The 27,878-nt window shown below is 39.3% G+C and overlaps 5 protein-coding genes across 5 annotated transcripts; 3 read left to right on the forward strand and 2 right to left on the reverse strand.

Annotated features, from left to right (window-relative positions):
- Window positions 1-1,070: 1,070 nt before the first annotated feature.
- On the forward strand, window positions 1,071-2,073 carry LOC149379763 (uncharacterized). Its single transcript, XM_089602397.1, has one exon. The coding sequence runs from the start codon at window positions 1,277-1,279 to the stop codon at window positions 1,970-1,972; it is 696 nt and encodes a 231-aa protein (XP_089458523.1). The 5' UTR covers window positions 1,071-1,276; the 3' UTR covers window positions 1,973-2,073.
- Window positions 2,074-7,844: 5,771 nt separating this feature from the next.
- On the forward strand, window positions 7,845-10,764 carry LOC149379764 (uncharacterized). Its single transcript, XM_089603678.1, has 7 exons — window positions 7,845-8,264; window positions 8,347-8,452; window positions 8,688-9,644; window positions 9,824-9,886; window positions 9,984-10,204; window positions 10,310-10,416; window positions 10,512-10,764. Exons 1-7 carry the CDS (start codon window positions 8,208-8,210, stop codon window positions 10,615-10,617), a joined length of 1,617 nt encoding a protein of 538 aa, XP_089459804.1. The 5' UTR covers window positions 7,845-8,207; the 3' UTR covers window positions 10,618-10,764.
- A 333-nt stretch (window positions 10,765-11,097) lies between these two features.
- On the reverse strand, window positions 11,098-13,878 carry LOC149379765 (U-box domain-containing protein 62-like). The gene is made up of 8 exons (XM_089602288.1): window positions 13,249-13,878; window positions 12,851-13,139; window positions 12,704-12,785; window positions 12,549-12,606; window positions 12,059-12,147; window positions 11,798-11,893; window positions 11,622-11,692; window positions 11,098-11,541 (listed from the first exon to the last, which is right to left on the reverse strand). Exons 1-8 carry the CDS (start codon window positions 13,712-13,714, stop codon window positions 11,418-11,420), a joined length of 1,275 nt encoding a protein of 424 aa, XP_089458414.1. The 5' UTR covers window positions 13,715-13,878; the 3' UTR covers window positions 11,098-11,417.
- Window positions 13,879-14,137: 259 nt separating this feature from the next.
- On the forward strand, window positions 14,138-16,839 carry LOC149379766 (uncharacterized). Its single transcript, XM_089603679.1, has 4 exons — window positions 14,138-14,340; window positions 14,431-14,566; window positions 15,635-15,750; window positions 16,088-16,839. The coding sequence occupies exons 1-4, from the start codon at window positions 14,200-14,202 to the stop codon at window positions 16,556-16,558; spliced, it is 864 nt and encodes a 287-aa protein (XP_089459805.1). The 5' UTR covers window positions 14,138-14,199; the 3' UTR covers window positions 16,559-16,839.
- A 6,038-nt stretch (window positions 16,840-22,877) lies between these two features.
- On the reverse strand, window positions 22,878-26,941 carry LOC149379767 (Leucine-rich repeat protein kinase family protein). Its single transcript, XM_089602681.1, has 2 exons — window positions 24,805-26,941; window positions 22,878-24,696 (listed from the first exon to the last, which is right to left on the reverse strand). The coding sequence occupies exons 1-2, from the start codon at window positions 26,247-26,249 to the stop codon at window positions 23,208-23,210; spliced, it is 2,934 nt and encodes a 977-aa protein (XP_089458807.1). The 5' UTR covers window positions 26,250-26,941; the 3' UTR covers window positions 22,878-23,207.
- Window positions 26,942-27,878: the final 937 nt, after the last annotated feature.

Genomic DNA, 27,878 nt, shown 5'->3' on the forward strand with positions numbered 1-27,878 from the left:
TGTATTTATACATTCACCAGCGTAAAATACACAGAATAAGAAGAAGAAGAAGAAGAAAGGAAAGAGAGAGAGAAAAAGGAGAGAGAGATAGAAATATTTAATTATTTAATATGATAATAATATTTAAATATTAAAAATAATTAGAATAATAGAAAATATTTTTATATCATTTAAAATATTGTCACGTCATTAAAAAGTTAAATTTAACGTCCAAATATTGACGGAAGTGGCAAGTCGTAACACGTGTTTAAGTTCTGAGATTAGTTCTGCAACATTTCCGAGTCCAGGGAGTGAAATGAAATCGACGTACGAGTTCAGGGGGTAAAAAAGGAATTAAATTAAAATAAAAATAAAAAAAAAGTCAGCCAAAAGCAAAGATAAAAATCTATATGAACAAATAACTAGTCACCCAACGAGGTGTTAGCTCAGGGGAGGAAATTTCAGGACTTTTGAGCGACGAAATAACGTCTTGGCTCTTGATGTCCTGATTATTACTTGTTGACGTGTCATTATTTGTTGACGTGTCATTATTTGATGACGTGTCAGCCTTTTTTTGGTCGGAGCAGAGGCTTGAAGTGTGTCAGCTTCCACATGTAATAGAGTTTCCACGTGTTAGCACGCGTTAACTAACATCTCCAGATGGGACCCAAAGTCGTTATTCTAAAATGCTTTTGGTCCGTTAGATCTTGACGAGTCATTACATCAACGGCTTATATTTTGTAGCGTGTTTTGCTCATGAATTGCATATTATGGCACATGCTGAGCTGGGTCATTATCCCATGTATCCGAAACTAGTGAAACTGTGCTACGCTATTATTGGTCCAATGTGGTTAAAGAGTAACAAATAGATCACTGAATCACTGAATATAATATATTTTATGCTTCAAAAAAATATAATATATATTTTATACATATTATTTAACATATTTAGTTTAGGGCTTATTTAACACATTTTTAACCTGAGAATAAACGCTTAAAAGAGATTAGTAAGCAAAATAAATAATAAAACACCAAATAATTGATTTATCATGTGAGTATAATATCGAATATGGTCGGTTAGTGAAGTTCCAGGAAGTCTCAGCCACACACAATATTTACCCTAGGATTCGTCAATCACACACCTATAAAAACAACTCACCTCCACATATTCACAACCCATACACCAAAAGCTTCTATATCAACGTTGAGTTATACGCAACGAGAGAAGAGAAGAGAAGAGAAGAGATAGGTTTACAAGGTCACGCAATAACTCTGAAACAGCATCGAAAAAATCCCCATGGCTTCCTCGGCGACGATTCGCAGCGGAATCGCGACACGCGATCTCCCGAATAGCAACCGATCATTCGCCGCCGTGCAGATCCGCAGTCGATCATCGATTTCCGTCCGCCGCTGCGAAGGATTCCGGAGAAACGCGGCGATCTCAATCTCGGCCTCGTCGGCGCAGATCTCGCGGTCCGATCGAGGACGGCGAAGCGGCGGCGGTGGAGGAGGAGGAAGGCAGGCCGCGGTGGCGTACGAGAAGCTCGAGGAGTGGATGCGAGACTCGGTGACGGACATCGTAAAGAATCTCCGGCGAGCTCCGCTGATGGTCCACGTGTACGGCGGAGAAGCAGCGGTGGTGGAGAAGGCGGAGGAGTGGAAGGAGGCGAAGGGGCGGTGGGAGGCCGGAGCGTCTCCGGTGCCGGAGGGGCTCATCTTCGTGGAGGAGCTCTCCGATCGAATCGCCGGCGACGGAGAAGAGGAGAGAGAAAGAGAGGAGAGCGTTTGCGACGGAGTGACAAAGGCTTTCGGAGTGGTGGTTCAGGGGAGAGGATCGGAGTGCCCTCCGGTGTGTTATCTGTTGAAAGCCAGCGTGGCCGGTTTCGGATACGGGTCGGGTTGTGGGCTTGGATGTACCCACTTTTGCTTGGTTAGGGTTAATGGGTTTAGGGAAACCACGGAGTCTCAGTTGAAGAACTCTTGGCTCTCCTAGGCCCAATCTTCACGGCCCACGATTGGCTTCATGTACAAACTATTTTTTGTTGGGAGAGATTATTTTTTTGTTAATATGTCTCTAAAATTCCCATTCGCAGACTTTTAAGTGCGAGATAAATTATTCATTTGATTATATTAAAATTAAATTCAAAACTATTTTTTTTTACAATTTTTTCATTCATACCAGTCATATATTGAATTACATGAAACATTTAAACTTAGATCGTAAAAAATCTTTAAAAGATTAAATAATTGAGACAAATCTCTATCTCCGAAAATTGAACTCATGTTCTCACACGCAGAATGAGACATTACACATAAGAAATAGTGTCACCCAAGTTAAATACACGTGGGTAAATTAAGTTCACAAGTTGTATAAACATAACATATATAGTTTATTTTTTTCCCGAGTAAATATCTTCTCTTGAAGTGCATCACTACATTACGTATTGTAACGTTGAGCTAAATCGGGATTTCGTCGGTGATATTAGTCTTACTCAGAGTGAATTTTTTTTTTCTCTAGGCATTGTTTTAGGCATGAATCTTAATTTATGTCATCGTATTTTTTTTTAGGTTGAATCTAGTTTTACTTATTTGTTGGTTTTTGACGGAATTGGAGTTTGGCTATGTTGCTTTAATAGTGTGGCAATGAAAAGAGCATGGGAGGATTTCATCGTTTACTGCTCAATATTCCCATAAATGATTTTAATATGTTGCAACTCCATGTCAAATCGTTTTGTAAACAAACTAATTTATCTTAATCCGAGTGAACTCCGATGTCTTTATGAGTAAAATCTAACTGGGTTACGATGCTCTATCTAAGTAAGAGTACAACGTCTCACTTGAGGGATTTTAAGAATGCTCAAAATAACGGTGATAGGTCGGAGAACAAAGCTTGGATGGCGAGAATTTGCTTTTTTACTATAGCAGCGAAACATGATTCTGAGTTACTCAATGACATCATTTTTTAGACTTCGGAGAAGATTTTCACACATGTATAATGTTTTATTCGATAATCTAACTATTGCCAAGGCCCCATTTTTTTTTTCAATCTCAAAAATATTATGTATTTCGAAAATGATTAAAATGTTATTATCAATCGCATATGAGCGTAGGTAGGGGAGGTAGTCTTTGTGATAGTCAACCCAGGTAAGTTATTTGACCAACAACACTTTTATTTTACGATAACAAAGTTAGTTAAGATCAATTGACATGGATTTCGGGAAGTTGCTCCGCAGCATGCCACAAAATACCAAGCTAGAACAGGTCTCGACATGACTTAATAAGATAGAGCAATCCTTCACCTATTATAAATAAATAGGGATATGACATTATCAATCAATTACCATTGACTACTCATTTTTTTTATCTTATGCTAGTTAGCAAACTGAGGTCTCGTTCGTTAACAAAATTAACCAGACAAATTGCTCCACCAACTAAGAACATCCCTGCACAGCTTGTTGGGATAAATCACGCATGCAAGTGTACATGTCGTCCAAGTAATAAAGTGTACATGAAGTACAAGTATCGAACCCATGAAAACACCAATTTTAACGATCAAATTAACTTGACGTGGATTGATTTCAAAGTAATGCCAAACGCAAATTACAAATAAACAAAACTTAAACAAAGACAATAAGACAATTAATCAAACGAGTTTTAGCAACGAGAAAGGGTCACAACTTCACCACGAACGACTACGATGACTATCCCTATTTTATCTATTGTTGCCTCGTTCCTATGTTACCAATCTCATTTTTTCTAACATATTCAATTCACTATCCTCTATCGAGTGCTCTAGCAAAACTATGCAATTAACGAATTATTATCTCTCGACTTGTAATCCTTATTAAAACAATCACGCACATAGATAACAATAATTCAAACGATTGCACTCTCGCCTAGAGTTTTCAGTTACCTAGGCCAACAATGATGATTATAGCAAAAGCATGATAACTTACTATCTTTCAAAATGCAAACAATCTTAGATAACAAGTCAAAGATAGCTAATTAACGAACATAACAATATGCACGACTAATAATCAAGCAAACATGAATGGGGACGAGCAATAGATAATAACTAGAGAATCATCAACGACTTATAATCGGTTCGGGCTACATCGCAACCCCATAAAAATCTAGCCTATAAACGAATTCATAAACAACATTAAGCATAACATAATAATCAAAAGCAAAACAGCAAACAACAAACAATAAAACTAAAAACAAATTCATATTAAATTAACAATGTTCAACAATAATTTAAAGCAAATCGGAGATGTGCTTAGGACCAGAGACCTTACAAATCGGTGACCAGAGCACATCTCAAAAGGGAAGATTGAGACTAAATTATGATAAACTATCTCATTCACTTTGAGCTCTTCGTATCATCTACGTCATAATCACTTTTCCACATCATCGGGCCTCATCTCATGTCAATGTCATGATTTCAAATCTAGCCTATTATGACCATCCTCTTCACTTTGACCTCATGGGCACTCATCTCAAATCAATGTTGCAAATTCAATTATATAACCATTACTCAATATATTTTACGAAGCAAATACTTTACGATTATCGATTGAGAATTTCTAATATACTAATTTTTTGTGCCCATTTCAAGCAAACCAACTATAAAAAACTTATCAAATACGAGTTTTTTAAATTGAAATTCAAAACAATCCTAATCATAAATGAAATTTTAAATATAAAAAAGTATAAAAAATATATTATAAAAACATCAAGAAAAATAAGCCAAATAAATTTGTGTGCGGCAAATAAAAGCAAGGCTTAAGTAAGTGGTTCAAACTTTCAAAGTACCTTTGGGAGTTCGTATTAAAGAAAACAAACAGTTCAAAGTACATTTGGGAGTTCTTATTAAAGAAAACAAACGCAGATTTTGAAATTTAAGTAAAATTGTAGTTATTTTTCTTTTTAATATGGAATGTATTGCATTGTTTTTATTTATTTATCATGACACGGTTAATTTTAAAGGAAATCACTTACGAACTGTTGATGTCGATTTCAACAATCTCAAATTATAATATAGTATATATAATTGATTTATTATAAGTATGAGTTTCAGAAGACGTCGTATAAGAAGCAAAGGAAATTCAAAAGAAATGGACAGAAACGAATATAAATGTTCAAAGTTTTTATTAACAACCGAAGGGATTACAAACTAGAAGATGGCGGAATGCCGAACTCAACAAGGACGAACTCAGAGAATATAGAAGTACGAGATCGAAAGTAAGATTAACCGCTTGCGTGTGCAAAATTTGACATATCGGCTTTTATTTATAGTCGAGGCTGGTTTGTTGAAGTGGACACGTGTTCGTCAGTTCGGTGTGGACACGTGTTCGTCAGTTCGTCAATTCAAAAGAAATGGACAGAAACGAATATAAATGTTCAAAGTTTTTATTAACAACCGAATGGATTACAAACTAGAAGATGGCGGAATGCCGAACTCAACAAGGACGAACTCAGAGAATATAGAAGTACGAGATCGAAAGTAAGATTAACCGCTTGCGTGTGCAAAATTTGACATATCGGCTTTTATTTATAGTCGAGGCTGGTTTGTTGAAGTGGACACGTGTTCGTCAGTTCGGTTATGCCACGTCGCTAGTCGAAGTTATCCCAGATCCGGTCTTCGCGGCAGAGTCTTCTATCTGACCATGACCGATTCCTCTCGCTGGGTCAACTCGGGCGGCTCGTCTTTCCTGTGGCGAACTGGGCTCCTTGCTGGGCTTGGGCCGAGCTTCAGGAGTCGAGCTGGGTCCATATATGTCCTTGAGAGCCGGACTGGGTCTGTTGTTGGGCTTTGGTCGAACCTAAACCCAACTTAAATGGTTTTGCTATTTTTATTTTTAGAAAATTGATTTTTGACCCCCACACAAACTATCTCATCAAAGGTTTCGCGTTGGTACCATGTTTATTAAAATGGTGGTTTAGATTAATTTTTTTTAGACTGAGAGAGAATGAATATTCATTAAATTTATAAAACAAAATTTACTTTTAACTAGAGTACACATTGAAAATTAAACTTGTATAACCTTGTAAAGCTTGGATTATATTTTTTTGGTCGATTATTATTATTTTTTGAAAAATAGAATCTATATGTAAATGATAATGTATCGTTGATGAATACGAGCTCTACCGATGGTAGAATATTCACCAATCAATTGTCCATAGAAAAAGTAAAATGTGTAAAAATTATGGGCAGTTAATTTTTTTGGTCGATTATTGGGGAATTTATGTTTGAAAATACAAATAATTAGCAAACTAACCAACTAAAACTAGAGGAATTTCTAAATAGCAAACGTTTCGCAAATAATAGGTAAATGACCAATTCGGTGACGTGGCATCTTGTGGATGAATTTGGCATTCCAGCATTACTTTTTTTTTAATATATTTTGGGATTTTGAAATAAATTGGTTATTCATTCAAACAATTTAGAAATATATTTGCATATATGCATATCATTTATTTGCAGCTTGACTTCCTTTTTCTCGTTCCTCATTTACTCAGTCTGCCTCCGAAAAGAAACCCTAACCACCTAGAAAAAGAAACCTCTGATTGGATCCATTGATATTGAATATAGATTTTTGGTCAGAGAGCTTGCCTGTGTCATTAAGAACCAGTCTCTCAAGAGAGCCTTTTCTACGCTCAAAGACATCACAAAAGCAAAGGTTCCTTTGACGCAAGAGATTGGATCTGGTCCAGTCGAAAGCCTCGATCTTCGTTCTTCTTCTTTTGTTGCTCATATCTGACTAGAAATCTCTTTAGTTTTGTGAATTTCAGTTCATCAACAATCGTGAGATCAACAGATCTAGAGGATCAAATTCTTGATAGCTGTAACATCACCGTCAACGAGGCTTCATCTCGTTGTAGCGGAGGCGTTGGCGACATAGGAGGAAACAGAGGTGGCAAAAGTGGAGGTACTGGTTCGTGGGGACACGGTGGTGGTGTGTAATGGAGGCTAATAGGTGGTGATCGCTAGTCTAAACATTTGGCGGTAGTGTTGACGTATTTAAAAAAATTATATTTATTGATTAACAGATCTGGTAACCTAGGTTCAATAAACTTCAGTAACATATTTGGTAGGGTGTTATGTGTTATATTCGTGTAAATAGTTGTTAGTAAATAACAGTTACAAATGTATAAAAAATGGTGTACTTTTTTATCTATTAATAATAAAAATTAATTTATTACTTGTCAATTTTGAATTAATGTATTACCAATGTACATGGTACTAAGTTGAGTTTGATATTATGGGAAAAAACCTACGTTTAAAACGTTGACTGCAAAATTTTTCATAAAATACACATGAATAGTTGTAAATAGTTGTTAATATGCAAGAGAAAAAAATCAATAACTGTAAATATTCAATGTATAATAATCATCAAATTGCTCTAATAATTGTAATTATTATTTCCCTTTTAATTAAGACAAAATGTGTAATGGGCGGGAAACTAATTTATGAATATATTAGTCATTTTATGTGTGTAAATAAATGGATCTGATAATTTATTTAAGAGTTACGAAAAATTTACAATATAATAATAATATAATAATATGAAACTGTAAATATAGTTATATACTTAATTGACCATTGAAAATAACAATGCCAAGTGTGATACTTAGGATAGCCTAGTGATAATTCCACACCACCTTCTGTGTGGAGGTCGTGGGTTCAATCCTCACGGCAGCGAAAAAAAAAAAAAAACAATGCCAAGTAATTTCCATCTATTTAAATAGTTGGCAACTTTGTTTAAAAAAGAAATACTTGCCAACTTAACCCTAGCCTGTAGTCCTGGGCTCTTGCAAGACGACGATGGGCCAAAATCATAGGTAAGTCCCTCCAAACTATTTGAATTTGAAAAAATCCCACGTTTCTCTCTAAAAATAAAAAGCTAGTCACAAAAATAAAAAACTCAATCGTTTCTAATAGCGCGCCTTTCTCTTAATTCTTTCTATCTCCGCACATATTCAAATCATTTTATCAGAATCCACACAGATCTACTCTCTCCACTTACCATTTTCGCTGACCCACCCAAACCCTAGTCATCAAAATCAAATACCCTCTTCGATCTTCATCTCCCAATCCGACTCTCGATTCGTCTCTAGAAGTTCAGACACTTTCTTTCCGCGAAATTTCTCTGGTCGTTTTTGTTCGGTCCATGACCCAGAGTTGGCGGCTCTTTGAAAAGTCGTGAAGATTTGCGGAATTCGAAATGGATTCTCGAGGATCGGAAACGGAGAATCGGGCCGAGTTGAAATCGGATTCAAAGGTTGGTTCTTTGTGCACAATTTTTCCGGTATTGTTACAAAGAACCAATTTTGTTCCCTCTGTTTCTTTTGGGTTTTGTATAGATTTTGGGCGAAAAGCGAACCGGTAGTGAATCTGGAGGCGATGAACTTCACAGCTCTCAGAAACGATTGAAAATGTGGGATCTTAAATCTGTTTGTCGATACGATGGTATTTGTTCTTTACCTTCAAACTAGTGTTTTTTTTTTTTTTTTTTTTTTTTTTTCTTACTTCTTCTTTTCAATTCAAATGATTTTCCGGTATGTTTGATTCGATCTAATGGAAAAAAAAACTGGATTGCAATTATGGAATAATCTCGCTTGGATATGCCATGGTTTAAACTCACAAATTTGGGTATGGGTTTATTTGAGTTCGTTGCTGTTACTTACAAATGTTAATGTCACAGAATTTAGTTCCCACCATAACGAGTCCTTGAAGAACAAACGCGGCGCCAAACTTCACATTCATGAAAACGACGAGTCTCGAGCTGATAAAGCAAGAGAAAAAACACCGGACCTCAACACAGACGAGCGTGTCGTTCGGAGAGACAAGGTTCAAGACGACGAACACGACGAATGCTCCAAAAGCGACTCCGATTTCGGGACTTCGAGGTGTGCCGGGTTGGATCTGAATTCGGAGGGCGTTTCTAGCTCGATGAGGATGACGATGAACAGCCAACAAGACCCGTTCTTCCCTTACAAGAGTCTCAACCACGCGAAGTCGCCGAGGGACGTGATCTCCGAGTGCGCAAGCTCGACCGGTCCGTTGGAAGAGAGCGACCCGTTGAAGGTGTGGAACGAGATGAAGCAGAACGGGTTTCTCTCGGCTTCCCACGGAGGCATTCCGATCCCGAAGCAACGGGGAAGGAAGGCCAAGACCGACGTGCTCAAGAAAAAGATGGAGATCGCGAAGAAAGAGCAGGTCGATCGGTTCACGAGGATCGCGGCTCCGAGCGGGCTTCTAAACGAATTGAACCCCGGGATCATCAACCACGTGAGGAACAGGAAGCAAGTCCATTCCATCATCAAGGCCCTCGTGAGGTCCGAGAATCACGAGAACAGCCAGGCCGGAACGAAGCCGACGGGCGTTTCGGACGAAGTTAGGCAAGCGGACACGGCCTCGTGGGTTAAGCAGTCGAGGGAATTCTCGGCTTCGCTGGTTCGGTGTCCTTCGACGATCGCCGAAGGTAAACGCGTGGAAAGCGACCAAGTAATACCGCCAGTTGAGGAGGGGCTCGCTCTCAAAACCGGGGCGTCCCAATCCACGGTCGTCCACGGGGAAGAAGGGTTAGCCTTGAAGCTATCATCTTCGACTAAGTTGCTCGAGAACGAGGGCTCTTCAGAGTCGCAGCTTTCTATTAAGGGTTAGTTTATTTTCTCTGCTCCAAGCATGTTTTAGTGATCTTCCTCCCACTAATCTCTCAATTTTGATGATGCTCTTTTTCACTGGTCCCCTTGTTTATGGTCTAATTAACTTCGAAGAATTCTTAATCAACCTCTTACTTATCTACTTAGCTTATATAACTCAAATCTTGTTTCTCAGCTGCTACGGTGGCTTCTCAATGGTTGGAACTTCTTAGTCAAGATGTCAAAGGACGTCTTGCAGGTAAAACCCAAGTATATTATTAATATTACTAGTCTAGTACTTGGTGTGAAAGAGTTTGGTCTGATTTCCTTTGCTTTGGTTCTGTAACTATGCACAGCACTACGGCGCAGCAAGAAGAGGCTGAGAGCGGTGATCAGTACGGAGCTTCCTTTCTTGCTATCCAAGGAATTCCCGAGCGACGAAGAGAACGACACTTTTGCGGCGAGAAATTCAGCGAGTGCGTTTTCTCATTTCGCAGCGGCGGAGATGCACCGAGCGCGATGGAACAAGCTGTTCGACCAAATGGACGAGTCGCTCAGCGAGGAGGAGAGACAGCTGGTATATTACGAATCCTCTTTTCAGAAGTTTTAAAATAGTTATACACGAAACATCTCTCTCTCTAATTTTGTGTGGTGTTTTTTTTATTCATTTAAATGATATCAGGAAAGTTGGCTGGTCCAAGTGAAAGAGATGCAAATACACTGCGAGCACGGGTTGCACCAGGCTCATTCTAACCCGCTACTGAGCCTCGGACCATCTAGCGACTTAAGGTAACTAATCTCTCTCTCTCTCTCTCTCTCTCTCTGTGAAATGAGCTATGAGTGCAAACTGCAAAGAGAGATGAACAATGTGATGTTTCTTTCAGATGGGGTTTGCATTCGGATAGAGCAATGGCGGTGAGGGCTTCCGCGGCTTCCATATATTCGACCTGCAACTTCATTTTGACACACAGCAATGTATCTTGTTTCTGATATCGCTTCTCACTCATTTCACTATAATCTTTCTTTCTTATCAACTTGATAAAAAAAAAAAGAAAAAAAAAGAGAGGGCCTTTTGTATCCCATTCCTGTCTGTAACATTGATTGAAAATTTAATCAATATTGTTTCCTTTCCCGCCATGGTTGGTTCTTCCTTAACATAAATTTTAGTTGGTAAAAAATACACAACCTTTATTTTTCCTAGCAAAAATAATGAATTTTTTTAAATAAATGTAATGCCTTGTTGACATGATACTTGTTTTTTTCTTTCCAATTTTCTAACAGCGGTGGAAATAAATGGTTGATTAAATATTCCCTGCTTTTCATATTCTCTCATTTAAACTCCCTCTGTAATGGTTGATTAAATATTCTCTGCTTTTCATATTCTCTCATTTCACCTTCCTCTACTCTACCAAGTAAAAGCATAAAGTGGGCATGTAAATGGAATTTTGCATGGATTAGACACCACAGATGAAATCATCAATCTCTTCCTCCTATATATAAAAAAAAATGATTACATAAGGTCGAATATGGAAATGTAAGAACAAAAAAATGACAAGCGTGTCCAGTTTCTTTCTCCTACCTAAGTTCTTCGCTATAGTTTTCCTGAAGCAGTGATGAGTGTGACAAAAGGCTTCTATAATTTACAAGGCCTTGGATATCAATGATAATACAACCAGTGTTTGCTTTGTAACCGAAACAAGCTATATACATGTTAAGACGTGCATAGATATTCATGTTAAATTAAGCAGGTTTGTGGAAAGAGTTGAAAGAAAGGCCTAATCTTTCGGGATCTAGAGCCAATTTGGAGGCATCTTGGTCGATATTGGCTTCGCCAAGAGATCGTCTGGTACCTTAGCAAGCGAGCGATATTGTAATTTCACACTCTCTGCATTGTCCAAAGTCTTTACGACATACCTGTATTGCGACAAATTATGTGAAACTACATGCAATGCACGTACAAGAGAGTGAGGCATTTGAAGTGAAAATAAACTAACCATCCATTTAAGCACTGTGTTGTCACAACAGCCTCGCGGCCCACAAACCTCTGTGGCGTCCTCTTGTTCCCCTGATAACACATTTTTACTTCAACTCTTTATTAATAAATAATAATAATAAATTAAAAAAAAGCTTTGATAATCATGACTTATACCAAGAGTGGGACTAGTCCAACCTTTATGATGACACGGTCCGTTACAGCAAAAGGAAACTGAACACCCCTTCCTCTTGGTATTTCCATGAGATTCGAGTCTCCATAAACAGCCTTGTCCTATATGTCGGAATCGAGGAATTATAACACGTATCTCCATTAGGAAAGCTGCAACTTTGTTGCTTCAAGGAAGAAGCTGTTGATTTTTTCTCGATAATCGTATTTTTTTTTTACTTGGTCGATTTTGGTAAGAATGAATTTGAAGGCATGAAAATTTGGCTTCACCTGGTCAAACCTTTCCCTCTTCCTTTTGGCTGAGCGTTGAAATTGCAGTTCTTCTTCCCGCCGGAATGCCTGCACAGCAGCTCTAAGTGCTGCATATTTTGAAGGCCACATATTTATTAGTGTCAAGTTCAAAGACATCTAAAAGTTATCTAGTCAAGGCTTTACTTGCTTAATGATGCTCTTTCTATACACAAAATATCCTTATGAGAATTGTTTTCAAATCATCCCTTCAACTGTTTTGTGGCATTGACAACTTTTAAATTTCCCATCATATTATAAAGGGTTCAATAAAATTAGTTTTCCTTCTTTACCAAACGCCATCAACTAAAAAATGCCTCTCAAGAAAAAAAAAAAAAAAATTCTTGACCTTAAGCTAAAAAAGAAACAAATTAGAAGTCAGTTATCTTAAAATGGTTTACAGTTAAACTCCCGTAAATGGAAAAAAAAAAAAAAACAATTTAGAAGTCAGTTGTCTTAAAAAAAAACTCACATAGATTTGGAGCAGCCGAATCTTCCGAAATCGACTGAGAACAAGTATAGCAAGATTTCTGAAACGGAAACCATGACAAACTCAGTCAACTTTACCATTTATAAAAAAAAAAAAGAAAAAAAAAAGAGCACATATATAGTCCCAAAGAAGCTCACCGTTCTTACAACATGCTGAATTCCACCTCCTCCGAAAGAATGTCCACAAGGCAATATCATCGCGTCATCCATTAGAGCTCCCCTGAAACAAGTATTTAAAGAACATAAATCTCCCATCACGATGATCACACGAAACGAAGATCTTACGTCAATGGATCCGAAAGAATAGCCCTCAGAGAATCCCCGGACTCGTTGGAATACAAGCAAGCCTCTCTCCTCCCACTGAACCCGCAATTGTTCTCCGCCCTCGAATCCTTTTGCCTCGACCCCTCGCCCCGTTGATAATAATGCGATAAATACGCCTCGTTATTCTCCGCCACACTCACCACATTATTATTATTATTGTTATTATTATTGGTGATGGCCACCGTGGAAGCCCCGTTCCCGCTCTCTTTCGCCATCGTCGACGATCCGTCTCCGACCATCACATTCACACCTAAATGTGGTAATAATGAGTTAAAGCGTTTAAATTTCAGTCCTTTATGTCTGAAATTGAAAATTGCATTATAAATACTATTTAACCATTTCTTTCTTCTTCTTCTTACCAAAGTGGTGATGGTTATGAAGATGATCGTTGTCGTTGTTGTTGTGGCGCTTCTGTTTTCCGTTTCCCATCTTGTCCTCGTTACTCGCGTTATTACCACCGTTGCCCTTGCCGTCCGCTTCGTCCACGTCATCCTCGTCGTCGTCGTCCTCTTCCTCGTCTTCGTCCGAGCCGTCCACGCTCGGCGTCGCCTCGACCGCTCCGCTCCAGTTTCTCGGCTCCGGCCGATCGCCGCCGTACATTCCCCGGCGGAAATCCGGCGTGGCGGCGAAGAAACGCTCGTCGATGAATCCGCTGAGATCTCTGGTCTTGGGAATCCCGACCGATTCATCTCCCGCCGCCGGAGCTACGCAGTTGAAGCGCAGAGCTTCGTCGCCTTGATAGACGATTTGGTGACGGTGGTGGTGAGAGCCGAGACCGTTCTGTAGCCTCTGCGACGCAACCAAGCTCATATCCTCCGACGACATTTTTTTTGCCCAAAAATGTAAATTTATTCGAAACTTTCTTTAAAAAAAAAACAGAGAGAATTTAGCTGACTAGGGTTAGGGATTCAGAGGTAAACAGGAATGTGTGTTAGTGACTGTATGAATGGAAAATTCGTTCCCTGTCCGTATATTTGTCTGTAAAGTCTGCTCGGAGAAAGAGGAGAAGCACAAAATTAAGATTCTGAAACTTTTTAGGGGTGTAGATGTAATTTTCAAGAGTTTAAACAGTTTTCACTAATTTAAAACTTTCTGAAACGGCGTCGTTGCAACATGTTCAGGTCCTCGGGTGAAAATGAAACGACGCTTGTGAAGAAACGACGAAGAAGAAGTAGAAAAAGTCAAACCATCGTTGACTTTTGACTTGTCACTATTAACAGGAATCGGAACAACGACTATGACATTCTTTGGCTTGCGTCGAAGCACAAGTTTGACTCCATAACCTTGGATACAGAGAGAGACATAGAGTTATGGATCGGAATCAGAACGGGAAGAGTATTATGGCCTTGGTGCTACTAGGATTCATTTCCATGGCCGCTCGAGATTCCAGTGCCTTTATGCCCTCTCAGCTTCGTAAGCTCGGAACCGATCACGAGCCTCCTTTCGAGCAGGTCAACTCTTCTTTCTATATTTCTCTAGTGGAGTTTTTATTTCTGGGGGTTATGTGATTAAATAATTTAGATTGTCTTTTCCTTTTATAGAATTTTCCGGCTCCATCTCCGGCGCCGGGACCGCCTAGAGATCACCTGAACATCGGAAATTGCACGAGCTCATTGGAGACTTGCGACAGTAAATCTCAGCTGAATATCACCGCTTGTCTGGTTTCCTCAACAAACGGTATGAGAAACTCTGGTTTTGCTTAGTTGAATTACTATATACTTCAACATGTTTTATTTGTGTTATTTAGTGAGAGTGAAGAAGGAAATTCCACATCACTGTTTTCAAATTCAACCGTTGGAAATTCTTTGTAGACCATATTGGCTCTATGATAGGTTTGTTAAAGATGTTTGATGTTTCTCTGCGATGTGTGAGCATCCCTGACTTGGGCTACAAGATTGGGTCGAAATTTCGAATTCTTATTTACGGTTTGAATGTCATTCATGAAGAACGGAAAGATTTATTCTGCTGGAACTATTGACCTTTATGCCATTACTGGGGATATTAGAATTTTATGGTTCCTTAGCTCCATAGTATATACGTTTCAAGTTCTCAGATGAACCATGTTTCATGACTCGACACATTTTCCAAGTCAGCAGTGTTAAGGATATCAATCAATTCGTGTCATTGAAAGAAGATCATAAAACACGCGAGTTTGGGTTATGAAAATATACCCATTGCGATGAACGTGTGGTAGGAGATATTGTCTTAGAATTCTGCCATGTCAACGACTAAACGGTTAATACCATTATGTCTTCTATAATCGTGTTGATACACAAGTCTCTCTAGTTACATTGGAAAGACTAATCAAAGTTGTGATCATTAGTATAGAGAAAGCTAAAAGTTGGTGAGTTAGACAATAGATTGGGAATCATTGTAAGAAGAACAAAAATCGGGTTCTTGCTATGGAAACACTGAGTTTCTAAAGAGCGATCGATCTTAATGTGTGCAAGTTAAGCTATTGAGGGTTTCTCCGTGTGGATCGACAAGGGATCGTTTAATCGGAACCAATGATAGTTGCTCTCGTATTCATACTTTATTCTAGTTCAATTGTTCTTCGGGTTTGAGTCTTCTGTTTGAATTCTCTATGCTGTTAGTTTTCGTGCTTGAACTTTTCAAACCACAGTATTCTGTGAAAATTTCATATTCACTCTCATTTTACATTGTTCATGGTTTCCTTCTTTTCGGTTTTGAACAGATTGAATATTTCGTACCCGCTTTTCATCATTGTTTTCCCTCTATATGTAGCCGAAAAGGAGTCATATCTTCTCGTCCAAAATCATGGAGAGAGCTCCATCGAAGTGAATTTCACAACCGGCGTAATCACACAAATCATACCAATTCCTAGACATGGTATAAAAAAGGTTTGTGCATATTTTACATATTAAGATCCAACATTGTTAAAATAATTGGACTTAACAAGGTAGTACGATTGCCATTCGCCGATTTTGAGATGGAACCCTGTGATACTTAACACTGATATCATAACTCATAAAGCTCGAACGAACAATGATCCGAGAACCACCATCTCAGTTAAAGTAGTGAGACTTAGCAAGCTATATAACATCATGAGTTACTCCTTTTATTGTCAGTCAGTCTTGTTAAGGAACTCGATCATACTTATCGACACAATATACAATGTCAAATTTTCAAGCTTGAGATTTTGATGATTTGATCTTTCGCATCCGCATACCTTTTCAGGTCGATTTCACCGGCGGAAACACTTCCCGAATAGCACTAAAATTCGGGACCAATGAGGAGTGTGTGATTCACTTTGAATCTACCAACTTGGGCAAGAAGAGCCTATTTAGTCACTTCCACTACAACTACTCGGGCTATGCAACACTGCTCAACGGGACCTACTTGCTAGCCATGGCCGGCCTGATCTTTGGCGGGATTTGGGCGTGTTGCGTGTTGTGCAAAAAGGAGAGCCGAGCCGATGGGATTGTCCCTTATCAAGAGCTTGAGATGGGTCACACTGTGTCAGAGTCTCCCTCGGGTGTTAATGTAGAAACAGACAATCGATGGGACGATCAAGGCTGGGACAACGAATGGGGCGAAATTAAAGTGCGCAAGAACGAAGATGAGTCGATAATAAACGGCCTCGATTGTTCGAGGTCTGAGGTTGATCTTGATTCTAGAGATGGATGGGAAAATACCTGGGATGATTAGGATATACATGGGTATAGAAAAAGGCTCTCGTAATTGCCTCTGGAAAATAAATACTAAGAGGATGTGAAGTTTATACTCTATAGTTTATACATCATATACAAGAAGTAGCTAACTCGTAAATAGATTTACGTGGTTATTTACAAAAAATTAACGAAAAGTTACTTATATAGAAATTTCTAACGTTTCATATGGCTTGATAGCGCCATTGGACCCTTAATCTTATTGTTAAAGGGAGAGCGGATACATCGGATGTCTCAATTTTAAAAATTAATGACACTATAAGTTGGATCAATAGTTCAACAACTAAAGTAGAACTAAAGTAGAGTTAAGATACGTTTTCTACTTTATGGACTGCATAAGAGAACCCTTCATCTAGAAAACAAGATCCATTAGAAATCCGCATTTTGTATGTTATCCAGCTATCGTCTGAAGGCTAATATGAAATTATTGCATCACATGTTAATCGTTGTTGTGATGGTACACTAACCCATGTGATATTGTTATATCTCTTAACTTTTTTTTTCTGCGATTTTGAAGATAGTTCAAATTTTACAATATTTCAACCTTGTATTGTAGCCATGATAGAGAAAAATTAAAAAAATTAGGCTACATGAAAGATTCTTATTTGTATGGATTTTCTTATAAAAGACAGAGTTTAATATCGAGTTCATAGATGATTTTGATCTAGATTTCGCAAACGTAAATATTAACGATTTGTGTTTTTTTTTTATTTTTTTTCAACACTTGAGAGATTTTCATTTCAGTATCTAAACCTTAAAAAACTAACATTCAAAATCTTTTAAAACATATAATTTTAAAACTAATTCCCCTTCCGGTTCGGACTTGTTCCAGGATTAGTTTAGGGTCTCAGGTGTAAATTTTCGCTTATCCTTCTCTCTTGAAACTTTGATTTAATTTTACATTTTTGGGGTAAAGTGATTAGATAAATTAGACTCTAATTTTTTTCCCTTTCCTTCGTATAGAAATTTTCCGGCTCCAACTCCGGTGCCGGGAACGCGTATCGATCATCTGAGTATCGGAAATTGCAAGAGCTCATTAGAGACTTGCAACGATAAATATCATATGAATATCACCGCTTGTCTGATTTTCTCATCAATCGGTATGAGAAACTCTGATTCTTACTGGTTTTGCCTAGTTAAATTACTATTGAGTTCAATATGTTTTGATTTATTCTTTTTTGAGTGAAGAAGCTTTATAATTTTTTAGATTCATATGCTTATTTATCAGAACTTCAACAACGCCAAAGAAGCACCAATCAACGAACACAATTCATCATCAAGGAAATTCCACATCACTGTATTTGATTTCTAGTTCGACTTCGATTGAGTTCTGACAATGAAGTCTGTTTTAGACTATTTTAGCTCTATAATAGGTTTGTTCAAAAGGTTTTATGATTCTCTGTGGCGTGTGATCATCTCTGACTTACGTTACAAGATAGGGTCGGAAAGTCAAACTATTATTTAGGGTTTGAATATCCTTCATGCAGACTGGAGATATTTATTCTGTTGGAATTAATGAGCTTTATACCTCTTTTTGGGATATAACACATTGTTTATGGTTCCTAAGCTCCGCAGTATAAATGTGTCAAGGTCTCATGTGACATGTTTCATACACATTTTCCAATTTAGCCGTTCCTAATTGTTGTTAAGGATCAATCCGTGCCTTCAAAAGCAGATCATATAACACGCGAGTTTGGATTATGAAAATATACCCTTCGCAATAAACGTGGTGTAAGATTTAGTGTCTTAGAATTCTGCTACGTCAGAAACTAAAAGTTTAAAACCGTGCTGATATATACAAGCCTCGTTCCTTCCTTGGAAAGACTAGTCAAAGTTGTGATCGTCAATATAGAGAAAGCTAAGAGTTGACGAGTTAGACAACAGATTTGAAATCATTGTAAAAAGAACAGAACCAGGTTCTTGTTATGGGAAACACTTGAGGTTCTTAACATTATTTTGATCGATCTTTGATTCGTGAGCTCCAAATGCACATTGTTACTTGGATATAGTGGATCGACAAATAGGAACCTTCATGCCCTAACTTAGATGTAAGATCGTTTGATATGAACCATGGATTCTTCGGCTCTTGTGTTCGTATGTGTTCTTACTTTACTCTTGCACTTTCGAAACCAATAGTTTTATGTCAAAAATTGCAAATTCATTCTCTTTTTACACTCTACATAATTTCCTTATTTTCAATTCTAAACAAATTGATTATTCCATAACCGTTTTCATCGTCGTTTCCCTTCTGATATGGAACAGAAAATGAGTTATATCTTCTCGTCCAATTTTGAAGAGAAAGCTCTGTCGAAGTGAATGTCACAACCTAAACATGGTATCAAAAAGGTTTGCGCATTGTAGATTCCGCATCGTTTATATATTTGGACTTAACAAAGTTTATAATAATATGCAATTACAATTCCTATTGTCGATTGATTTCAAGATAGAACCATAAAGCTCAAACGAGCAACAATCCGAGAACTACAATCTTAAGAGGGCATATTCACGTTTAAATAATATCACGAGTTAATCATTTCATTATTATTGTCCATGTCTAACCTTCTGGATTGAGCTTTTGATCATTGTTCTTTTGCATTCGCATACCTTATCAAGTGAATGTCACAGGTGGAAATAGTTCCCGGATAACACTAAAATCCAGGACCAACAAAGAGTGTGTAATTGACTTCGAACCCACTGTCCCGTGAAAAAAGAGCATCTTCAATCACTTCCACTATTACTACTAATCAGGTTATGCGACGCTGCTCAACAGTGCCTACTTGCTAGCCATGACCGCCCTGATCTCCGGCGAAATTTGGGCATGTTGTGCGTTGTGCAAAAAGGAGAGCTGAGTGGATGGGATTTTCGCGCTAAGTCAGTGTCTCCCTCAGGTGTTAAAAGGAGAAACAAATGACCGTTGGGATGATCAAGGCTGGGACAAGGAATGGGGTGAAATAAAGGCACACCAAAATGGAGACGCATCGATAATGAACCGAAAATCGGATAAAATCGATAACCGAACCGATCCAAAACTGAAAATCGGTGCCATGTCAGAAAACTGAAAATCAGATTCGGTTAACCGATCCAATTATATATAGGTTTTTAATTTTGAAAATTTCGGTTATCATCCCATATAAATTCGTAGGTCTAGCCCAGGCAAGCATAAGTACACTTGGATATTTTATATGGGATAAAAAAATTAGAGTACGGACTTACTGGACTGGTTATAGGACCAATTTTTCAAAAACTAAAAATTCTGATTTGGATATGAAAAATGGCCAAAATAGAACCGAACTGATCCAGTTTCAGTCCTAGTTCTAGAGATGGATGATAAATACATAAGATGATTCGGATATACATGGGTATAAAAAAAGGCTCTTGTAATTGCCTCCGAAAAAAAAAAATACTGAGAGAATGTGAGGTCTATACTTGTTAGTTAATACATCATACACAAGAAGTAGCTACCTCTACAGATTCAGGGGAAAAATAAAATTTGGATGGGGACTGAAAAAATAACTCTCCTTTTATTATATACTTGTGCCCATTAGAAACAATTTTGGTCACGTTGTATGTATTACTAGTTTATTCCATTTTTTTTGTCAATTTACTATATGCTGCCCTTGTTATGGCTTTGCCTTCTTTGATTAAGTGTTTTAGCTATTGGAATTGCACTTGAATTTGGAGTGGTCATGGATTTATTGCAGTCCTGATAAAGTGAAAATGAGTTTGGTAGCAGAAACAGAAAATGACTCCACAACAACGGTTTACTCATTTATTGTTATTGCTTATATCTGAAGGCACTGAAAAAGAATAATGTGCATGACAAACGTTATTAAAAATGTTGTTTCTACCATAATTTATGATTCATTCATTCTCATTAACTTAATGTTATTTCTCTATAATTTTTTATTCATTCATTCTCATTAAGAATGTCTTTTCTCTATAAAAATTCATATCTCACGGCCATATGAGTATTTGTTATTTAATACATCAGCAGGATAATGCATTTTCGAATAACGAAATAAATATATGTTAAATGAGTGTTCTAGGAGCCGTAAAAAAACCCACATTTTCCCATTAAAAACTAACAATCAATGAAAGCAATATTCTTCATTTCATCGTCGTTTTTCATGATTTTCTATGAAAAATTCATTATTTTTTTTTTGTACACAATTTTCATTTTCCTGGTACCATCAACACTTCTTCCTTTGAAAAAAACACAAAAAAAACCTGTCAAAAAGAAAATCTGTCAAAAAATTTCAGAGTTGATTTCCATTTTTTCTTCTTCTTTAAATATCAAAGACTATCAAGTAGCTAAAAAAAAGTGTATGCTTTATCTACATTTTTTTAACTAGCATCTCTACTATTAATATCATTTCAAAATTGGAATCAAGGTGACAACAAAGTTTCAATCACCATTACTAACTGAATTTAATTGATAATTAAGAATCATTGCTAATCAAGTGGGTGTTCATGCCAAATTCCCAGCCCACCAATCCCACATCTGTTCTCAAGTCTCTCGACCGCCTTATTGCGTTTTCTAAAAGTTCGTTTTTTATTTCTTTTATTCTGTTTTTTTCTCCTCGTGGTAATTGGAATAATTTTGCCCCTCAAAAAAAGCAAAGCCAACAATAATAATACCATGTAAGAAAAACTTGCCATTGCAGAAAGAAATCTCACTTGATTCTTTCTTTCTGTGCACTTTATTTTCACCATAATATTATATCATGCGTTCGACAGCTTTTATTTAGCCATGGTCTTTTTTTTTTGTGCCTTTTTTCAGCTAATCATAATATTTTTTAGAATTTTTCAGTAGTGTCATTTTCCTGTTGTCCACTGCGCAACATTTATATTTTAAATTTATCGTAACGTGGCTTATCCTATACAGAGTCTCTTTTTATGTTTTTGGCCAAAATTAACCAACAAAGACAACTAGACAAGCCAATGTATAACATGGATAGAATTGATACAAAATCAATCATCATAATAAGTAGGTATTAGTACCACTCTGTCAATCAAGTGTCTTATGGCTCCTATTAGATATTCTTTTTGCCCCAAAGAAATTCTAGTTTATAAAGAATCCATGTGATTGGTGTTGATAATAATTCCAATAACCTAAACCTAATATCACCTTTTCTTGGGCCCCAAACAAAAATGTTGAGCTCGGTGCCACATGGTCTTAGCTGTGAGGCCCGTGACAAAAAAAAAAAAAAAAAAAAAAAAACAATTCCCTCCTCAAGCAAATTTATTATTAAAAAAAATTAAAATCGAGAGGTAATTACATAATATAAAAGAGTATTAATCTCCTTACAAAGATATGAAGATGTAGAAAAGATATTTGACAAAATATGACTTGTTAGTTTCTAAATTCGATTTTCATTTCTATATTTAAGTGTCAATAATTTGAAAAAAAAAATGACTCATTTGACCGAAATAACTTTAATGACTAAAAAAATACCCGCAATCGGAAACAAACAGAAATTAAATTTTGACCAACTTGTACAAAAAAAAAATATATTCAAATTTGTGACTAAGAATGTGAAACGGAGAATAAAGCCAAAAGGAATGAGTAAAAAGAGTTTATTACCAAAAAAAAATGGCTCTAATTATAAAATACTTGATAGGGTTCTACTTTCACTAAAAACATATATATTAATACTATGAATTTATAATAAAGTATCAAGTGCATTTCACTTTTCGTCTATGCCAATAAAAATTTCCACATGACCTATCAATACTACCATAGATTAGAGGGTAAACACGGTAATCTAATCAAAGAAACAAGCATGAGAAACAGTTGTTTTATTATGTATCATTAAAAAAATACATGAAAAGAAAAAAAGTGGCTTCTATTCTATTTTATTCCGACAGCATCACTGTAAATAAATTTTCTATTTTTCATTACTTCCATTGCTATCATTCATTATATCAATCCAACGCATCAGCTTGTACTGTTGCACACTTTATTTTAAATAAGTTATCAATCTGTCTGAATTTTCTGTCCCTTTTGATTATATTTATTTTACCCAATCTCTCCATAAGACTATTTGCATATAAGTAGGCGCAGAGATTCTCATATCTCAGGGTCTCTCCACTGCCACTCAAGTCTCAAGACTCTCAACTCACTTTTTGACTTGGAAAATTATTATTTTATTTACACAGAATTATTTTTCAGCCATACGGAACTTCGTTGCAGTTTATTTTTATTTTCTAGCGGCCATTCTGTCGATTTTTTGAAACACACATTACTTACACGTCTAGAAACTCCAAATCTATCACATCTTGTCCAAGCTAGAAAAAAAAAAACGAAGGAGCTGAAATGCCTTTGACAAAGCTGAATCAATTTAGAGAGTTACACAAAAAAAGCAGAGAAGGAAAAAGGATTAGTAATACCAAAATAGAACCTGGTGAAGATGAATCCGGTGACACCTATCTCTAAAAAATGTAAACAAAACATAACCCAAAAAAAAAAAAAAAAAATTACAAACATACACATCACAGGCAGAAAAGACTGAGAGAAACAAATTAAACACAAGAATTTCGATCGGAATCTTGTTCCGCTAAATCCTAAGGAGCGCAAAACCGGATTCTTCTTCGCCCGATCATTCATCTCATCAAATGATATTCGAAGCCTACGCGGACGACAACTCTTCTTGATCTTCGGAGGGACATCTGATGAGCTCCAATATGTTGACCACCTCGGCCATGTCCGGCCGATTCGAGGGCACCTGAGAAGTGCATATCAGCCCCAACTTCATGACCGGAACCGCCTCGTCCGCCGGAAAACTCCCCCGGAGCCGCTCGTCGACACAGTCCTCGACCCTCCCTTCCTCCAAAGCCCCTCTGACCATGTCGCAGAGCACCACCACGTCGTCTTCCATATACTCCACGGGCCTCTTCCCCGTCACGGCCTCGAGGACCAAGACGCCGAAACCGTACACGTCGCACTTCTCCGTGATCTTCACCGACTTGCACGCGAACTCCGGCGCCATGTACCCGAGCGCGCTCTGAATCTTGCTGCTCAGGACGTACCGGTCCAGCATCGGGAGAAGCCGAGCCAGGCCGTAGTCCCCGATCTTGGCCTCGCCGGTGGAGCCGTCGATCAGGACGTTGCTCGACTTCACGTTGTAGTGGATTATCCCGTGGCGGTGAAGGTGAGCCAAGCTCTTCGCGGCTCCCAATACCACGTTGAACCTCTGGTCCCACGAGAAGGATTCGGATTCCTCGGGTTTCGCGTCGTGGAGGTGTTTGTAGAGGCTTCCGCCGGAGACGAACTCGTAGATGAGGAGCTGGAGGGACGGGGTCCAGTAATAGCCCTCGAGCTCGACGAGGTTCTCGTGGCGGATTTTGCCGAGGCGTTTCACTTCTCGCTCGAACTCGCTCTGGGACTTGACGAGGCTCGAGACTGTGAGCTTCTTGATGGCGACGGCGCGGCCGTCGCGGAGGACGGTGCGGTAGACGGCGCCGAAGCCGCCGCGGCCGAGCTCGCAGTCCTTGTTGAGGAGGGCGTGCGCGCCCGTGCTGAAGTCGGGGTCGCCGGAGAACATCACGAGCTTGCCTGAGCTCGCGTCCGTCTCCGGCGACTGGCTGAACTCGTCTCCGCCGGAGAACGCGATCCCTCCCCCGGCGGCGGCGGCTGCGGCGGAGCGGGAATTCTCGGTGCGGACCCGGAGGTTGAGGACTGTGATGGCGACGACTCCGACGACGATGAGCGCGGCGGCGCCGATCGCGATCAGCGCGGAGATGCTGAGGATGATCCTCTTGTGGGCCGCAGCGCCGCTCATGGGGTTCGAGCCGGGGTCGGAGTCGGAGGTCGCGTTCGGGTTGAGGACGATGGGTTTCGGGAGGACTGTCGGGCAGGAATTGTTGACCACGGAGCCGCAGAGGGACGGGTTTCCGGCGACGGAGAACGGCGAGATCGTGTTGAAGAAGCCGCCGGCGGGGAGTTCGCCGCGGATGTTGTTGTGGGAGATGTTGAAGGTGACGAGATTCGGGAGATTCGCCAGCTGTTTCGGTAGAGCTCCGGTGAGGCTGTTGTAGGAAAAGTCAACGTTTTGAAGGCTGGCCAGTTTGGCCACCGATGCCGGTATCGGACCGGTTAGCTTGTTCTGCGACATTGTCCTGCGAAAAATCCGAGACACGAAGCTCAGGATCGATTCTAGTACGAAAGCTTTTGTTTTACGAAACCTTCGATGGTAATTGGAAAAACTGGAGTAGAAGAGAACTTACAAGGTTGTCAATGCCAAACAGTTCTGAATCGAGGTCGGAATTTCGCCGGCGAGAAAGTTTTCGTCCAGTCTGACTTCCTTTAGAGAGGCAGCGCCGCCGATTTCTTCGGGTATGCTTCCATTGAGCATGTTCCGACTCAAATCGAGATTGAGCAAGAGCTTCAACTCTCCGATAGTCGCTGGGATAGCACCGGCGAGAGAGTTCCTCGACAAGTTCAGGAACGTCAAGCCTCTCAAAGCTTCGAGGCTTGCGATTTCGCCGGAAAGAGAGTTGTGGGACAAATCCAGGACTTGCAGATTCCGAAACGAAGCCGAGGACTCGATATTCAACTTCCTTCCCGGTCTCTCGGCGGAAAGAGAAACTTGCTCCGCGCCCGAATTGAAAATCCAGGAAGGAAGATCTCCGGTGATCGAGTTCCGACTGATGTCCAGAGCCTGAAGGTTTGCGCAGGAAGCCAGAGACTCGGGCAAAGTTCCGGTCAGACCGTTGGCGTAGAGATTCAAGACTTTCAAGGATCCAAGGTTTCCCAGTGAGCTCGGAAGTTGCCCCGAAAACTTGTTGACCGAAAGGTCGAGAACCTCGAGGCTCTTCATCTCTCCAACCCAGCTCGGAACCTCGCTTTCGAACGAGTTCACGCGCAGATTCAGATTATTGCACAGAGAGAGCCTCTGCATTGTCTCGGGAAGCCCGCCGGAGAAAGAATTCTCGCTGAGATCGACCGACCGCAAGAGCAAACAGCTTCCGATTCCGTCCGGGACTGTCCCCGAAAACCGATTCTTCGCCAAGCTAATCCCTCGCAGGTTGTTTAGCCGTTCGATCCCCTGAGGGATATCACCTTCGAGCGCGTTATCGGACAAATCCAGCGATCTAAGCCCACTCAACGACCAAATCCCGGGGGGCAATGCACCGGTGAGCCGATTCGACGACAGGTTGATCGAAGCCACTGTTGGGCACGAGCTCAAACTCTCGGGGATTTCGCCGGAGAACCTGTTCTTCGCCAGAGAGAGAACCCTGAGAGACCCACATTGCCTGAAAAGCTCTTCGGGTATCGATCCAGAGAGGTGATTCTCGCTCAAGTCGAGGACCCGGAGATTTTCGAGCCTCACAATGTTGGGGCTAATGGTTCCATTGATGGTGTTCCTGGCCAGAGAGAGCTTTCGCAGGAATTGGAGCTGAAACAGTCCTCGTCCCAATCGGCCGGATAGAGCGAGGCCGTCGAGGTTGAGCTCGGTGACCCTCTTGGATCTAGGGTTGCATTGGACGCCCATCCAGTTGCAAGGACTGTCGTCGTCTTCGTTCCAAGACGAGAGCTTTCCATTCGGATCTTGAATGTCGGCTTTGAACACTATCAGCCCCAAAACGTCGTCGTTCAGCGACGGGTTTAGGGATCTCGCCAGGGACGGAGCTAGAACCACGAGAATGAGTAATTCGAAGAGCCTTCTCATTTTCAAACCCGCTTGATTCGCTCACAGGAACTGAAAATCCATCAGAAGTAATGAAAAAAAAAACACCCCCCCCAAAAAAAAAAACAACAAAGACTTCTTGATTTCGCTCCTGAGAGCAGAGCTTTCAGTGTGAAAATGAGGTGTTGGAAAATCGCCAAAAAAAAGTTTGTCCAACGGCTAGATTAGAAACGCCCAAAAAAGCAATACGAACAAGATACAGAGAATCCAATAAACAAGAGAAAAAAAAAAACAAACGACCTACGCGAGATAAATGAGACACTTCAAGTCTTCAACTTTAGTCTTTAAGTATAAAAAACAAAACCCTTCCCTTTTCAGAAAGATAAAAGTCGAAACGCGTGAAGAAACCCTAGAAAATCTCTTCCCGGAGCTGAAACTCGGAGCGCGAAGGCTCCGCAAAATTCCGCGACCGGAAAAGAGTGGAGCTTCGCCGGATAGAAATGTACAGAGCCACACCTCGCCGGAGCTCGAACGGTAAGGTACTCGCCGGAGCTAGGGTTTCGACAATGCTCCCCAGAGCGGAGAAGAAAAGCCGTTTCCGTCGGAGAATTTCTCTCTCTAAAACTCTTTCTTTTTTCTTTCTTTCAGAGAGTCGATCTATCTCTTGAGTGACTGAGGGACTTGTTTGTTTGGACTTTTGAGAAAAGAAAGGAAAAAAAAAAAGTAAATAAAAACAATTAAAGGGAAAGCGGTATATTAACGGCAAAGAGGGACCAGGTTGGTAGATGGGTCTACATTAATTGAGCAGGGACACGTGGCGTCATTTTACGGGAAGAGATAATCCTACGTGGCTAAGACCTTCGCTAAGACTGCTCGTGTCGGAAGAAGCTTTTGACGTGGACTTCACATTTACCGCCCGGATTTTGGATTACGATTTCAGACCAAATTCCGGAACTGCCCTTGCTTTTCACCATTATTACGGTTGCGTCATTGTTCCTTTTATTTATTATATTTTCTTAATTTTATAAAAAGAATTGTTAAGTCCAGTAGTGCATAGGTTTGTCAAAAAGAGCTGGGCAGTGTAGACACCAAGAAGATTCATTGACCAATTCTGTTTATAGACTTTAGAAGACCACCATTGCAACGATTCCAAGACGCATTAAATTCACTTATCGTTATTAGAGCATTTGATAAAATGGGTTTAACAAATAATTTCACTTATTGTTATTTGCTCCAATTCAACTCCGTTTTTTACTATATTACACAAGGAAAAAAATGCCGATTTCGTTGCCGTTTCGAGCCTCCTGATTTACGGAAATTCGTCATGCCGATGGAATTTCGAACGGAAAAATTGTGGAAATGGGCAAGTAAAATGCCGTTTTCAAATGCCGATTTCCATGGAAATTCGACGTGCCGACGGAAAACCGAACGGAAATAATGTGGCGAAACAAACACATAAATATATATATTTTTACAAGTAGTTCAAATTTAAAACACTTCAAATCATACATATATCAAGATATCAATAAATTCAATTCACAATACTTTCTTTCAATTCAAAACGTAATAACTTCATTTCATAATCTAATTTCTACATGTCAACAAATTTATTTCAAGATATCAATAAATTGATATCACAATACTTTCTTTCAAAACGTAATAACTTCATTT

The sequence above is a fragment of the Urtica dioica genome, chromosome 12, assembly GCF_054948205.1.
Source record: "Urtica dioica subsp. dioica isolate 48M chromosome 12, U.dioica_male_clone48M_v1_H2, whole genome shotgun sequence".
Taxonomy (NCBI): Eukaryota; Viridiplantae; Streptophyta; class Magnoliopsida; order Rosales; family Urticaceae; genus Urtica; species Urtica dioica.